The following is a 16319-nucleotide window of genomic DNA, read 5'->3' as shown; positions in this document are numbered from 1 at the left end:
TGCACACTAGGCCACTGCACACTCTCGCACTCTTATTCACAGCACAGAGACAAACCCTCTTTTACACACTGAGTTTGCATTTGCTTGTGCTGCTCTGCTCCAAATACTCTCCTATTTGAGGTGCCCTTTAGCTGGCCTTCCTAATGCCTAATGGGCTGCAGGACATCGGAGTTGGCACAAACAGAAGCGGTGTTTAGTATCTTGAAAGCCCTGGTTACCCCGTACACACAGACACGCACACTCAGCCAAGCAGTGTTATTAATAACCTGCCTGTTGCTGGCCTGCTGACAGTTAGAAAGCCTGATGGATTGAAAAGCACTCGTGCTTGAGGCGGCACATTTGTGCACGCTGTTTGGTTTGTCTTTCATTTTTTGGACATTGCCTAAATTATGGAAGAAATTTAAGGCTCGTCTTGTCCCTTTCACCACACGCACACACTGGCAGTCAGTCATGTTTGGTCATTTGGCCTTTTAATAGCCAGGCCACTGTAGGCAGGGGACTTAGTTAACTGAGCCACCTACCCCCTACCCTGGTCAGATATGCACATGTTTTGACTCCAACCTTAGCACACAATAGGTGCTATTTCTGTAATGCACTAGGGTCATGACTCCACTTATACCCTCCACCCCTCCCCATCTGTCTCTCTCTCTCCTTTTCACCCCTGCTCTTCATCCGACACCGTCACCTACTTGCACAGAATCATGGCGGACAGAAACAGCCGGTTCAGCGTCAAGAAGAAAGAAAAGAAGGCGGAAAGCAAAACGAATAGTGAGAAGGACAAAGAAAAGGAAAAGGTGAACGAGAATACGGCAAAAAAGCCAGAAAAACCCCAGAAGAAACCAGAGAAGGTCCCTGAGCAGCCAAAGACAGATGAAGAGAAGAGGAATGGGGAAAGTGAGGGGGCAGCAGGCGCAGACGCAAAAAGCAGTGATGAAAATGGGGAGTTTCAGCCTATAGAACTGCCTCCGTTTGAGATCGTCACAGGGTGGGTAAAATTGACTGCGTATGCCATAAAGGAGTTCAAAACAGTGTGTCCCACTAACCTGTTTTAGTCTTTAACACAAGCATGTTTTATCTTATAGATGAAGTCCTTTCTATGTATAAGTCATATTGTTCTAAAGTGCATGTTCTTTACTTGATTTCAATGAGACAGGAAACTGGTGACTTGCACATGCTGTTATTAGCGTAGTGGTAAGAATAGGGATGAGTCACGAAGTGAACACTGAAGCCGGCCCCAGATATATCCCCCTGCCTAGCATCTGTTTCCCGTATCTGTCCTATGACTATGTGCTGTCAAAGCAAAGCGCCATCAACATTATATGAGATCTATTTTGTGTGATCCATCTGGCTCTCCTTGTGCAGTAGAACAGTAGATTATTAAGTCCGGGCAGGTGGAGTTGGCTGGTATAGGTTCTTTAGGCCATAACGTCCAGTCGTTGGCTCTTTATTTTTCATTTTATTTATTACTTTAGTTTGGATCATCACAAAATGAGCAACCCATGCTTAGGCAAGCAAGTGCACGTCTGCCCACCTGGAAAGTCATTTGTGACTTTTTCTCACATTGCACTGTCATGAACCACAATGAGAGGTGACAGAGGACAAACCTTTTGACCCTGATAATGAGAGCAGTTTCTGCCAGTAAACCACTTCCTTTTAGATTCACTCACAAGGCAAAAGGGCGTCTTTGTTAAAACTCACACTTTTACTCTACCAGGGAACAGATGAGCCCATTCTACTTCAAGTTTCAGTTCAGGAATGTGGAGTACTCATCAGGGAGGAACAAAACCCTCCTGTGTTTCAGAGTGGATACAGCAGGAGGCAGCGCAGAGCCTCTGAAAGGTTACATGGAAGACGAACATGCCACCGCTCACGCTGAGGTGGCCTTCTTTGAACAGGTAATGCCATTGTGCCCAAATGTGAACTCTAGTTTTCTCATTTCTAACTTCATAATACAAACTAGACTCAAACCTCGACTCCCACATCTGTAGGTGCTCCCTAATGCCTCTCTAGAGTGTGATGTCACATGGTATGTATCATCTAGTCCCTGTGTGGCCTGTGCAGCCAAGTTGGCCAGCATCCTCCAGCAGCGCAAAAAGATGCGTCTTTGTATATTCTGTTCCCGTCTCTTCGAGTGGGAGGAGCCAGAGATAGTTGAAGGGCTTAAGGGCCTGGTGAGAGCCGGCTGCAAACTGCGAATGATGAAGCCGTGTGACTTCCTGCATGTGTGGGAAACGTACGTGGAGAAGGAGGATCAGAGCTTTACACCCTGGGAGGATTGTCAGGAGAACTACAACTACTATATGGAAAAACTGGCAGATATCCTCAAGTAGATGTGAGTCAGTGTGTGTGTTGTGCATGCAGTGAGCCACCATGCTGTTTTTGGTTCATCACAGGTTTATTTATAGATGGTAACTTGGTTTTCCATGTGGATTCTGTCCTCTTTCTTGTCACTGCTACAGATGCACGGACCTCCCCACCGACTGATCCACAAATCGCACTACTTGTGAAATTCCCACTGGCTGAATGCGTGCTTCTTGCAGTCACACGGTGCAGAATGTTGTTAGTTTATGCACTCTTGGCAACATTTTATACTTTTTATTAACACAATTCATGTGGAAACTTAAAATGCTTGAATTTTTACATAAATACATCAACTAATCAACATCCAAGTGGTTAGAAAACGAAGCAAGAAGCAAAGAACAAAAGTGACATTCATCGTTACGGTAAAAATAAAGTTTGGACAACACCACAGCCTGTGTTACATCTGCTGACATCTGCTGCTTGCTCGGAGAACTGAAGATCTAACTGAAGAACAACGAATAAATTCTCCTCCACGTCATCGTACATGTAAAATATATACAGCAACTCAAAATGAACAGTGGTTATAAATGATGTTCAGCTCATAAATAATGTTTTTTCTATTTAACAGTGCCTTAAAATCCAAATTCATTCAAACAATGTGAATTAAACGATGCATAAATCCTCAACAGTTTTGTGCTGTTTGGAAATGTGTGTATAAAATATCTGTTCATGCATATTTTATCATATGTTTATTTTTTTCAGTAGCTGGTTTTTTAAAACTATCTCGCCCTGAAGAGTTTCCAGCTGTCGGGCCATGACAGAGTACGTCTAAAACGAAAACCTTTCACATCAATTGTAATGATCTTCAGCTGAGTTTCAGATGTCCTGTGACTGCCACATCACTAGATCGCACAAAGATGTTGTTTTCTGGTGTGCACTGACCATTAAAGCCTCACAGAGCTGAAGTACGTCTGCTGACTCATTGATAGGCCTGTTGTTGATGCAAAGACTTCGTCATTCATTTTAGAAAAGAACTCAGCCCACCGTTGGTTTCTGTTGTTTCCTGGTTGTCAGTCGTTGCAGCTAAAGACCAGGTTTGTGGAAAAACAGAGAAATTGTGTTTTATGTTTTAGAAACGCTGACACAGGATCATCATCATCATCACCGCAGATTAAAAAAATAAGCGCATTAGCAAAGTGCATTTGTGATTTAAACTTTATTACCTTGGTCCTCCTGCTTGGTTATTGGTAAGGGTGTTGTTTCACTGCAGACTGTGCCATTCTCCTCCTCTTCTTCTGTTCAGACGGATTAAGAAAGAAAAGAATCAGCATCTTTTACGACAGCTGAGCGCTTATTTAAGTATGTCAATCAAATCTTCTCTGCTTACAGCGATTTTCTTACTTTTCAGTTTCAGACTTACTGCAAAATATGACATTTAAAGGAAGTATTTTGTTTCTCCCAAGGAAGTGATGTATTCTCAGTTTCCTCATATTACATAGTTACAAAAGCAGCAGATGAATCAATCATGATAACGACTTCTTCGAAAAAGGACTTATGTGCTCACTCATTACGAGATTTATTTATTTTTACCTTTAGCTGGTGCATTCAGAGAGGCATCAGTGATGTACTCAACCAGTGGACACGGCACATCTGCAGTAAGAGGAATAAAGAAGTTAAATACAGGAAGTCACACCTAAACTTTTATGTGCAAGTCGGTAGTTTCCCAGCCTTTCTTTTTTTTTTGTTTTTTGTGGCGGCCTCTATCTACAGCATACTTGGAAAGGGCGACCAAAACCACGTCACTGACATGGTGCTAACTTACCAGTTATCTTTAGCTCGGCCATTGTCGGAAACAGGTTGACCTCTTCCATTTTGTCATCACGACCATCTGTGTGAAAATTAACAGCTCAAGTTTTTGTGATACTTGTATTGATTTGGACATTTATATAAGTTGGGTGTCACCTTAATACTGTGCTGATTTTGGATTCCATTAACCCTTTAAGATAATAGTTTATCTTTAGCTACAAAATGATTCACTAACTTACTGGTACGTAGTCTGTTTAATAATGTCGAGTGGGAGAGATGCCCAAGAAAGACACTTTGAGAGCAGTGCGAGGGTAAAAGTGCAGGCTGAATAGATAAAATTTCTGCACCTGTCCAACCAAATGCAGCTGCAGATTTAGGTGCAAATCGTTTTTCTAAAGGTTTTTTATTTCACTCTTCAGTTTGCCCACTTTCATTCATTCTAAAAGTTATGATGTTGGTTCTTACAGAGTTTTAGAATTTGCACAGTCAAAAAGATAAGAAAGCATACTTGGTTTGCGGAAGACTCTCAGGGCCACGCATCCTATCAAGACCGCAGCGATACCAAAGACGATGCAGCCAGAGATGGAAAGAAGCACCCGCCTCTTTAACACTAAACATTAAAACAAAACAAAGCACAAGATTAATGACAGAATATTATTTTGAGAGAAGATTCATAACTAGCAGAGCTCAGTTGTACTTACGAAGGTTCTTGGTCTTGAAGGAGTCACTGGATTTTGAGTATAAGGGTCTCTCATCAGCATGTGCACAGCAGGTGTAAGTACTCTGGTCGGGGTCATTGCTGGGAGTTACTGTATGTGTCACATTGAATGAATCGATTCGTTCCCCCTCTTTGAACCTATTAAAATTCAGTTTATTGAAAATCTGCATTACTGCTGAATTTTCCTAAAGAGCAGAATCTACACAGGGCACTAATAATTATGAACATTGTTATATTACCATGTGTAATGCATCCAGTTGTGCGTGCTCTCCTTTACTTCACATTTTAGACTCAAGCTATCAGTGGAGAAGACGTCTGACCAGCCAGTTAGCAGGACTATAGAAGCCTTTGGGCGCTCTGTAATAAACGCAACCAAGAAGTGAATAACAAACATTCAAAACCAGAAGAATGAAAGGAGGAAATCAAAAAACGTACCTTCAACGTCGAGCTTTATTTTGTTGTCTGAATCGAAGACCTTTCCTCTTTTAACTTTGCAGTTATATGAACCAGAGTCTTTTGTTGCCACAGAAGTGATGTTGTGTTTGCTTCCAAATAAGTCTAACTTGCTGCCATCTTTGTACCACAGATACATCCATCCAGAGGAAACATTAACGTGACAGTTAAAGGACACTGAGTCCTCAGAGTGCATCAAATTATGTGCCGGATTCTGCTCCAGTGTGACTGTCGGTGCATCTGAGGGTTGATAAGAATCAACAATAAGAGTTGTACAAGAGCACTGAAATACAAGTCAGACGGCGTACCTGATCTAAAGGTAAGACGACCATTAACTAGTCTGCACTGCTTTAAATATCCATTTTCATAACGAGAACACTTCTCTGCCATGATGAAAAAACTTTTTTATTTGAGGTAGTTACAGAGTTACACAATGATGCTGCTCCATCCCTATGATGCTACAGTAAACACAACAACATTTTTAATGTACTTTTTAGTGTGTAAATATAATAATAACTTTATAGGACTTCATGTGAATTAACCGCTGACTTCCTGAAGACTTTATCACCTTTGCATTGAATGAGGTTAACATGGGTGTTTATGTTTTTATGGCTTCTCTAATTTTCAAGCCAACCTTCCCCCTCTGGTGTGAACATTGCATATGTAAACGGGTCAACACTCTCACAGTCTAACTGTTAGCAGGAGAGTAAACAGCCTTACATTTGCAATCTTTTAAACATTTTTAACATTTTAAAACAGCAAAACAAAGAAGTAGTGTCTGAGTGTTTATCTTTAGACAGAAGCAACTGAAGTGTTCATGAAAAAGGTTCTGAAATGAAAGCAGGAACAAACCTGCTGGACTACAAACAGATATTCTGAAGAAGAGTCAATAGAAACTTACCTTGCACTTTAAGTTGTTTAGCTGCACTTGAATCAGTGATGAAGGCTGGATTTTGACCTCTTGTTGCTTTGCATGTATACGATCCCTGATCTGCTGTTCCCCTAATTTGAACTATAAGTTTGTCTGATGATCCAGTAACCTTACTGCCATCTTTGTACCACAGGTACGTCCATTCAGACTGGACACTGATGGCACAGCTGAAGGTGACCGCTTCTCCAGCAAACATCACATCGTATTCTGGATCTCGTGTCAGTGTGAGAGTGGGTTTCTCAGCTGAGGGGATATGAACATGACAATCAAAAATTATGCAGTATTTAATGTGGACATTGTGACGTGCCTCAAACAATTACTCTTGTATTTTAATATAATATTTGATATGTTTTATACCTGAACTTGAAAAAATTCCTTTGTAAAAATACACAAAAGCATTTGTGATGTTGTGTAAATTTCTAAAACTCACCACACTGGGAGAGAAACTTCAGAACAGTTTTTATAAATGGAAGCAGAAACAAACCTGCTAGACTACAAATAAATATTCTGAAGAAGAGTTTATATAAACATACCTTGCACATTTGTAAATGAGTTATCACTGTCATTCTCTAACTGTTAGCAGGAGAGTCAACAGCCTTACAATTGCAACATTTTAAACCTTTACTTTAAAATTACAGCTAACACAGCAAAACTGAAAAAGACAAGTTTCAATGAAGAACCGTGTCAAAAATCAGAAGAAGAAAACAAATCTCACCATAGACATGAAGATTTAGTGGAGAACCTTTGGTGCTGTAGACGTCCCTGCTCTTCAGTTTTCCTGAGCAGCTGTAGTTTCCCCCGTCTGAGGTTGAAGCAGAGGTGATGGAAAGATTTCTGCCCTTATCTGAATTATAATGCTGGACCTCAGTGACATCTCTGTAAAACGCGTATGTCCAGTCAGCGCTGTCCGTCTGCATCTCACAGATCATATTTACACTCTCAGTGGGGAACACATCTGGCCATTTGGTTACTAGCTTCAGAGTTGGAACAGGAATTTCTAAAAAATAAAATATAAGAGACTTGTTAATCATTTTACAAATCATTAGATTTTCTCTGTTTTGATTCTCCCCATAATAATACCCCAAAGTATCTCAAATCACATGATTTCAAAGAGTCTTTCTTTAGCTCACCAGAGATTTGTACGGTCCGCTGGTCACTGAATTCTGTGTTGAATCCTGTTTTGCCTCTTTTGGCCTTGCACTTATAAACTCCCCCGTTTAACAAAACGAGTCCTTCCATTTTTAAACTGTTGCTGTTGTTGGGAATTGATGCTTCATCTTTGTACCAGTCATAGCTCCATCCATCTGAGTTTTCAACTTTGCATTCAAAGGACACGTTTTCTCCAACGTAAAGCTTTTCAGCATCTGGCTGTTGAGTTATTGTAGGCTTAGGCTTGTTTTCTGAACAGACAAAGAAGAAGTAGTGTCTTTTTAATTTTAGACAGAAGCAACTGAAGTGTTCATGAAAAAGGTTCTGAAATGAAAGCAGGAACAAAGCTGCTGGACTACAAACAGATATTCTGAAGAAGAGTCAATAGAAACTTACCTTGCACTTTAAGTTGTTTAGCTGCACTTGAATCAGTGATGAAGGCTGGATTTTGACCTCTTGTTGCTTTGCATGTATACGATCCCTGATCTGCTGTTCCCCTAATTTGAACTATAAGTTTGTCTGATGATCCAGTAACCTTACTGCCATCTTTGTACCACAGGTAGGTCCATTCAGACTGGACACTGATGGCACAGCTGAAGGTGACCACTTCTCCAGCAAACATCACATCGTATTCTGGATCTCGTGTCAGTGTGAGAGTGGGTTTCTCAGCTGAGGGGATATGAACATGACAATCAAACATATGTGGGAGCTAATGTGTAGCTAGTGATGTGTCTCAAACAATCACTCTTGTATTTTAATATAATATTTGATATGTTTTATACCTGAACTTGAAAAAGTTCCTTTGTAAAAATACACAAAAGCGTTTGTGATGTTGTGTAAATTTCTAAAACTCACCACACAGTGAGAGAAACTTCAGAACAGTTTTTATAAATGGAAGCAGAAACAAACCTGCTAGACTACAAATAAATATTCTGAAGAAGAGTTTATATAAACATACCTTGCACATTTGTAAATGAGTTATCACTGTCATTCTCTAACTGTTAGCAGGAGAGTCAACAGCCTTACAATTGCAACATTTTAAACCTTTACTTTAAAATTACAGCTAACACAGCAAAACTGAAAAAGACAAGTTTCAATGAAGAACCGTGTCAAAAATCAGAAGAAGAAAACAAATCTCACCATAGACATGAAGATTTAGTGGAGAACCTTTGGTGCTGTAGACGTCCCTGCTCTTCAGTTTTCCTGAGCAGCTGTAGCTTCCCCCGTCTGAGGTTGAAGCAGAGGTGATGGAAAGATTTCTGCCCTTATCTGAATTATAATGCTGGACCTCAGTGACATCTCTGTAAAACGCGTATGTCCAGTCAGCGCTGTCCGTCTGCATCTCACAGATCATATTTACACTCTCAGTGGGGAACACATCTGGCCATTTGGTTACTAGCTTCAGAGTTGGAACAGGAATTTCTAAAAAATAAAATATAAGAGACTTGTTAATCATTTTACAAATCATTAGATTTTCTCTGTTTTGATTCTCCCCATAATAATACCCCAAAGTATCTCAAATCACAAAAGCGTTTGTGATGTTGTGTAAATTTCTAAAACTCACCACACTGGGAGAGAAACTTCAGAACTGGTTTGGCTGGTGACAGCCCTGTTCTGGATTTTTCCACTACACATTTTTTCCTATATGACCAGCTGAAGCAGAGCCTCATTCACATCTAAAGACACAGTACCATCAGCGTGGACCTGCGTCCCATCTCTCTAACATGTATACATCCAGTCACAGGCGCCCTGCCCCATCCCACACTTGAACTTCACACTCTCGGTGGGGAACACATGTGCCCACTTGAGTGTGTCTGTTGAAGTTGGAACTGGAATCTCTGACGAAAGCAGACGCATTAACCATTTAACATAGCATGCTTTTACAGTTGCAGCTAGCAATGATTTCTATTATTTAGTGTGTAAAACAGGATGTGTCCTTTTACACAAATGATCTTATTCTTTCCCTCACAGCTCCACCTATGTTCTAACACCCTGACGGCTTTTGAGGCATCCCTCTGTGCTTTATGCTACGCCACAACATCCTGTTTCGACAGACGATGCAGAAAATAACGGAAGGAAGATGCTCTCAAAATGCTGTTTCACGGAGTACAAAGAAGTTTTGAGGTTTTAATAACAGTATGGACAACGCAAAATATGACCTGCTTATACACAAGATTAGCATTTTGCATATTCACAATACCAACTGCTTATTTACAACAATAATTTTACTTGTGTTCACCTACTGTTGTGGTGAGGTTTGAGAAAACTGATAAGAATCTCATGTTCGTCTGTGAGGTATATATGAAGCAACGCAGAGGGCCAAAACAGACTGTTTGGCTCTGTCCACAGTGACAGAATCACCCTGTTAGCCTGTCGTACTCTTATTACTTTGTTATTTCTTAAACTGTTAATGCAAGTTAAAGTAATGCCATGCACATGCAAGAAAACTCACCGCTAACTTGGATCATAACCTCGCTGCTGAATCCAGAGTTCACTCCCCTAGATGTAAGGTGAGCTTTGCAGGTATATGATCCTTTATGCGTCTGACGGACCGGGTTGATTTTTAATGATGATCCGTCCCCATTAATGATCTCAACTGGGTTATTTTGGAGCTGCTGCTTGTTTCTGTGCCATGTAAACGTCCAGCCAGGGGTGCTGCTGACAAAGTGACAGCGAAATTCCACCGCCTCACCTTCAAACACATCTTTCCAGGCAGTTTGAAGCTGCAGACCTGGTGTTGGTGGGTCTGTAACACAAAAAAAGAGAACTTTTAACTGCAGGTTAAAAGAGTATCAGTAAGAAAGCCAAATTGCTATGTACATCATCCAAGTACTATACATGCATCCAAAGTTACACACAGCCTCATGTAAATAAACATGAATGCTGTAGTTTATGTACTGGTGGCACAGTGGATACTTACCAATAACTTTAAGAGTTGTGCTCTCACTTAAATGTGTAAGAAACTGATCTCTTTTGCCTTGGCAATAATACTGTCCACTGTTTTGCGTCATTACAGAATTTATGGTATACGACTTAGTATTAACTCCTGAAATCTGGTGTTGATCATTGTGCCACAGGTACTCCCATCCAGACGACACATCAACACTGCAGGTCAAAGTGATGGATTCGCCGGGGAACATCTCGCCAAAGTCTGAATCTCGTGCAAGTGTGGGCTTGGGTGTGCTTGCTGCTCAGGACACAGAAAGAAAAGGGCATGCTTCAGCAGTCTACACTCTCTCTATAAATACAGCACAAATATTGCAACGAACCTTACCATAAACTGTAATTTTGACAGGTCCACTTTTTTTAGTTTGACTGGGCTTCTTTTTGCCCTCAACCACACAGGCGTAATATCCAGAATCTTGTGTTGATGACGCTGTGATTGTAAGCACTGACTTATCTGGGGACGGAGACAGATTTGGACCAGAACCTAGAGGGCTTCCATCTTTCTTCCATGTGATGATCAGCTCCGAGCTGCTAGTGGCTTTACATTCTAGCACTACTTTCTCAGAAGAGAAGACGTCTGACCAGGAGGACGTTCGCTCCAGAACTGGTACCGGAGGCTCTGAAAATTGATTAAAAAAAGTAAAAGAATGGGAATGAATGAGGGTTTACACTCCTAAAAGAAAAACAACTGGGAGTTTAGATTCCATTCGTATATCCAGAATCTGAGCAAAACCCCCCTAATGATGGCTACAGACGTAATATAAAAATATCAGTAAATCTAAAAGAATAATCACAAACGAAGTACACAGAGGAGCATCTGTGAATGTAGAACGCAGTAAAAGCTGAAGTAGATGTGAGCACAAAAACACCAGATGCTAATCGTGTCAGGTAAGAACAGGAAACCAAAGTTACCAAAACTTGACAATTAAAGACCGGAAAAAACATTTTGATTGGTTAGATTTCTGTAATGACACAACCTCAGAATTGTTGCGTTGAATGGGGTGTTTTATGGGTCAGTAGGAAGTCTTTAGATACTCTACAGCATCAATCAGACATCACCTAAAAAGCTTACTCAAGTAGCCCGTTGTTGCTGGCCCTGCCCATTCCTTTACTGATAAATTGTACCCATCTATTCAACAGGACGGCATGCCAAAGCTCAAACACTCGCGCTGTATTCTTGAACACAACGAAGTGTTCACTGAATTCAGATCTGACTAGATGTCAGTGAAATACGTCACTTATCGGATGTGGTTAAATAAAACAAATCCATCATGCAGGTACTGCTGCCCACTAATGTGCAGGCTGTGCATGATGCTCGGCATGCCAGTTAAGGTAGCTCTGAAGCCAAAAACGAGCCCGACATGTTAGCGGCACAGTGCAAGTGGCGTTTGACGAGTACATATGATCAAAAAAACTGAGGTCATAATCTCACCAAAAGGAGGAGGTGCTGTCGATTCACTTTCTCTATAACTGTAGGTGGTTGCTGGATGAAGAAGAGAAAAGATGTGGAGAGCAAAGTTTAGATTTTAAAAAAACAAGGTTTGAGTCATATCCACAATGTAAAGGTGAGACTTCATAAAAACACTGGTAACAGTTAAATCAGAGCTCCAATCTCAAACTGCGATGCCTAATTCTTTTTTTAGTAGACATGAATGATTGAAATGAATACATTTTTCACAACTTTTAAGAACTTTTAGTTTGACAAAACAATGACTTAAAAACACTTCTCATGTAGAAAAAGGAGGAAAACATCCTTTGTGTCCTACATACAAAACAATTACACAATACATCCACTCTCAATACTGTCAAGTGAAACCTACGGCATGATGACAGGAGACTATTGAGATTAGGCTGGCGTGAGGTAATACGGACACATGAGTTTATAAGTGTGTGTATCTAGTTGTAGGAACTTTCAGACTCATGACAATAAAGTACTTCATGTTCCTCTTGTTAAATTTACCCAAGTTCTACTTCCTAAACATTGCTCTTGCTCGACTCAGACTCAGCCATGTAGGCATTCAGTGCATAAATGTTGGTTTAAGAGACACTTTATGATCTTAACAGTTAACTTCTGTACTGAATCTGGTGTTTTTGCTCAACATGAAAATGTTTTAAAAAATCTTTTTCCAAAAATCATCTTCAACTTCTAAAACAGTGCAATCTGCTCAAATGTGTGAAAATCTGCTCTCGGCATGAAAGACAGTTTTTCCTACCATCGTTATCCTCAGAAGCACAAACAGCAACCGCATCTGTCAAAGAACCAAACAATGTTCAGTTGCATTAAGATTTGCATGTAAGTGAAAATATTCTTTATAAACTACAGAATTGAACATAAACGCTTAAAAACTTACATATTACACTGAAGACCTTGAACAGCCACATTTTCCATTGAGCTGCACGTGTAGCACATGTAGAGACTGGGTGTCTCAGTTGACTCATTTATCTGCTTCGCTGTGACATTCAGTAAAGGAAATAGAGCGCAGTTGCAGTATAAATGGGCGTATGTGACAGCTTCATTTCTGAACTCACCTCAGGACAGCAGCTTTCCTGTCGCTCTCTGACAACTGCCTTTTTTTGTTAAGGCAACAGGAAATGTGTTGGTGAACCACACTCAGATGTTTGTTGTTGATACAAAGTTGAACTGCTGATTTGTGTGAAATAAAAGGAGGGTTTAGGGAATTGAAAGAATGTGCAAGATGCTAAACTGTTGACAAAGCTCGATATTGTGCTCAATTTGACGATTTTAGACCTAAAGTCGTCTATGACTTAGCCAGCATGTCGTAGCTGGGATATTTCATTGTGCAGAAAAAAACTAAACAAAAGAAATCATTTTAAAAAACTACCAACATCAACAAATGCATTCCTAAAATCAAAGTTATCCTTTTACTATGGTGCAGGCCATTTGGAAACTGTAGCTGAGGCGTGATTTGAGGGGATGAACGGAAACTGCAGGTTATTTAAATTATACTTTTTTTATAAACTTATATGAAACTAGCGTCTAACCACAAACTGTGACTTCCTTTTGTCTTCAGCTGAAAGTTGCTCTCGAAAAACAAGAAAGGAAATTTCTTAACAGTTTCATTTTGACTGAAAACACCTTTTAGAGCACACATGTAACTACATTATATGTAATATTCAAAACAGCCTTAACGAGCACATCAGTTTTAATTATTACGTGTCGAATGAATCTTTCTCTCTCTGGTGACTTCCTGTAAGGCTGGGTGTTTTGCACCGAGATGCATCACATTTCAGTTCCTGTGTAAGCGAGGACTTCACTCACCCTACTCACCACAAGGTGTCTGTATAACACAGAAAATCCCGTTATGTCATGTCAAACTAAAATAAACCTCGGTTCATATCAAACCTGGGAATAACAACCATAACCTATCTTTAAAAAAACATTTGTATATATCAGTCTTTTGATTTATCCAGTTTATTAGAGCCTGATTATAATGATTAAATTTCACCAGGCCATGTATACTCGGTGGCCACTTCATTAGTTACACCTTGCTAGTACAAAGTACTTGGACTGCTCTTTTGCTTGCAGAACATCGTCAGTTCTTCATGATACAGATGATATAAGATGCACTGTTGCACTATATAAATAAAACTGAACAGAATTTAATTCGATTGAATTGAATGTGGACGAGAAATCGAGATAAATCACACCTGCCACCATTTTTTGCACTCTTCCAGCGTCAGTTTTGGTGTTTGCATTTGTGTAGCCTCACTGTTCTCTTATCACCCTACATGAGTGACTTCCAGTCTGGTCTTCTGCTGCTTCTGCATCAAGTTGTGCATTCAGAGCTCTTCTGCACACCTTGGTTGTAATCAGCGGTTCTTTGAGTTAGTGTTGCTCTGATATCAGCTCAAAGCATTCTGTTGATTCTCCCCTGACTTATAGCATCAATATTTTCTGTTTTTCAGACGATACCATCAAACCCTATGATTGTGTGGAAAAGTCCCAGAAGACCAGCAGTTTCTGAAATAGCCAGACCAGCCTGTCTGACACCAACAACCATGCCATGTTCAAAAATACTTAATTGAGCTTCTTTCTGATGCTGAGTTTGAACTTCTGCTTTGAAGATAGTGGATTATGGCAGCAGATATTATACAGACTGAGTTGCAGCCATGTGATGGGCAGTTGAACAGGTGTAGCCAGTGAAGTGGCTGCTGAGTATATATGTTTCTATTAGGGGGGACTGCATGATTTGTCTAAAGTAGTATTTAGTGAATCATATGTTTTGGAGTAGTTTTATTTTGGTATTGATGCTATTACTACTAATAATAATAACAAACAATAATAAACAGGCACTTACAGGTACTGTTATCGGTGGCTTGAACCACATACAACAACCTCGGCTCTGTTTAAAACCGCAGTTTAGCGGTTGTTAGTGTGTAGTTGACATCAAAAGTTACCGGTGCTGTTGTGTCGCTTCTGACACCATTAATACGTCAGCAAACATCTTTTTTTTTTTTAAGTTACATAATGTAAAACTTACGTTGTCGTTAACGTTACTGTCACACACAATGATGCATTCACGGGTCGGTTTCACTTCCAGAGCGCACAGTCTCCTTCCTGTCTTCTAAACTGGGATTTCCGTAGTTTTTCTTTTCCCAAACTTTACTACTTCCCAGTGTTGCCAACTTAGCGACTTTGTCGCTATATTTAGCGAGTTTTCAGGCCACCTTAGCGACTTTTTTTCTGAAACGCGACTAGCGACAAATCTGGCGACTTTTTCTGGCGTTATTAGAGACTTATTTATGACGACTTTACTCTCAATAAGCAGCGGGTGCTGCGGTGGGCACCTCGCCCGTGCCAAAGCGCTCACAGGCCGCTATCAGGGCAGGGCTCCCGCACTGACTGTAACGCAGTCAGTTCTTCTTTTACTGTTATGTTGTTTTGTGGACCACAAAGTTTAAAACCACACACACACACACACACACACACACACACACACACACACACACACACAAACAAACAATAACTCCCCCAGAGCGCCTGTTTCGGGTCACTTTTGCTGGTCCAAGCCCGGGTAAAGGAGCAGGGTTGGAATTGTGACATTAAAAAAACAATAATTGCTAAAAGAAATTTAGTTTGTAGTTCTAAATAAACTCTAAATGCATTTAAAGACGTTTTTTTTTACTGAGTTTATGTCTCTTCCACGATGTTATTTCTCTCTCCAACAACATAGGTTACAATTACATTAGCATGACCAATTATGCAAATTAGGCGATGACATCATTTAGCGACTTCTAGCGACTTTTAGGCCAATAGCGATTTTCCTTACTGAGGAGTTGGCAACACTGCTACTTCCAACATCGCAAACATCGTGCAAACAGCGATGAGTAACTGGACTGTTCCTGTTGGGCAGAGTCGTGGTATTTCCCTTGTTTGTCTTAAGGTCTCGCCAATCCTGGAAGCTGTGCTGTGCATCTGGACTGCATACTTCTTTTCTTTTCTTTGTTACCTTCATATTCAGGTCCCGTTCAGTTAAACTGTTTCATTATTAATAAAAGATAATGTACAGTCACTCACTGTTCCTGATGAAACACCGGTGCAGTGTCAATAATATTACAAATATTAATACTAGTAACGCGAATAACTGTTTGAAAACTGAATCATGAAGTGGTGCTTTTTTTCTTTCTGGGGATTTTCGAGAAAACATTTCAAACTTAAATGTTTTTTTCACAGAGGCAATGGTGGGGAACTCTTCAAAGAGTGTACAGTTGAATAAGATAGCTCGGCAGATAGTATTTCATTTCAACATTATTGTTTTTTAGAAAACAATAGATGTTGTACAACATTAGCTTCAAAGACAATCTTGTGTTTGGTGGCAGAAGTTGAGGGGCTAACAGAGAGAAACAGACATGTGCCTGCAGCCAACATCGAACCACCAGTTAACCTGACATACGTACAGGTAGGTCCATATATATTTGGACACTTTTTACCTGTATACTTAAACATATTCCAATTATTGATACATAATGGACATGGACATAATATGCAGACTC

At 40.2% G+C, this 16319-nt stretch overlaps 2 protein-coding genes across 2 annotated transcripts; one reads left to right on the top strand and one right to left on the bottom strand.

Moving 5' to 3' along the window:
- The first annotated feature begins 651 nt into the window (after positions 1-651).
- Positions 652-2987, top strand: apobec2b (apolipoprotein B mRNA editing enzyme, catalytic polypeptide-like 2b). Its single transcript, XM_085259245.1, has 4 exons — positions 652-985; positions 1715-1895; positions 1989-2332; positions 2460-2987. The coding sequence occupies exons 1-3, from the start codon at positions 702-704 to the stop codon at positions 2328-2330; spliced, it is 807 nt and encodes a 268-aa protein (XP_085115371.1). The 5' UTR covers positions 652-701; the 3' UTR covers positions 2331-2332; positions 2460-2987.
- LOC146549993 (basement membrane-specific heparan sulfate proteoglycan core protein) lies at positions 2581-12866 on the bottom strand. The gene is made up of 19 exons (XM_085259243.1): positions 12656-12866; positions 12518-12553; positions 11737-11787; positions 10633-10923; positions 10279-10545; positions 9811-10104; positions 8499-8780; positions 7755-8027; positions 7340-7609; positions 6925-7206; positions 6180-6452; positions 5261-5518; positions 5065-5182; positions 4809-4963; positions 4616-4717; positions 4124-4189; positions 3892-3951; positions 3525-3596; positions 2581-3384 (listed from the first exon to the last, which is right to left on the bottom strand). The coding sequence occupies exons 1-19, from the start codon at positions 12741-12743 to the stop codon at positions 3320-3322; spliced, it is 3303 nt and encodes a 1100-aa protein (XP_085115369.1). The 5' UTR covers positions 12744-12866; the 3' UTR covers positions 2581-3319.
- Between the last annotated feature and the right edge of the window lie 3453 nt (positions 12867-16319).

The sequence above is a fragment of the Mchenga conophoros genome, linkage group LG20, assembly GCF_057382185.1.
Source record: "Mchenga conophoros isolate Kocher_MC1m ecotype Shallow Benthic linkage group LG20, M_conophoros_male_GT1.1, whole genome shotgun sequence".
NCBI classification, from domain to species: domain Eukaryota; kingdom Metazoa; phylum Chordata; class Actinopteri; order Cichliformes; family Cichlidae; genus Mchenga; species Mchenga conophoros.
This window is presented reverse-complemented; position numbering and strand designations above follow the sequence as displayed.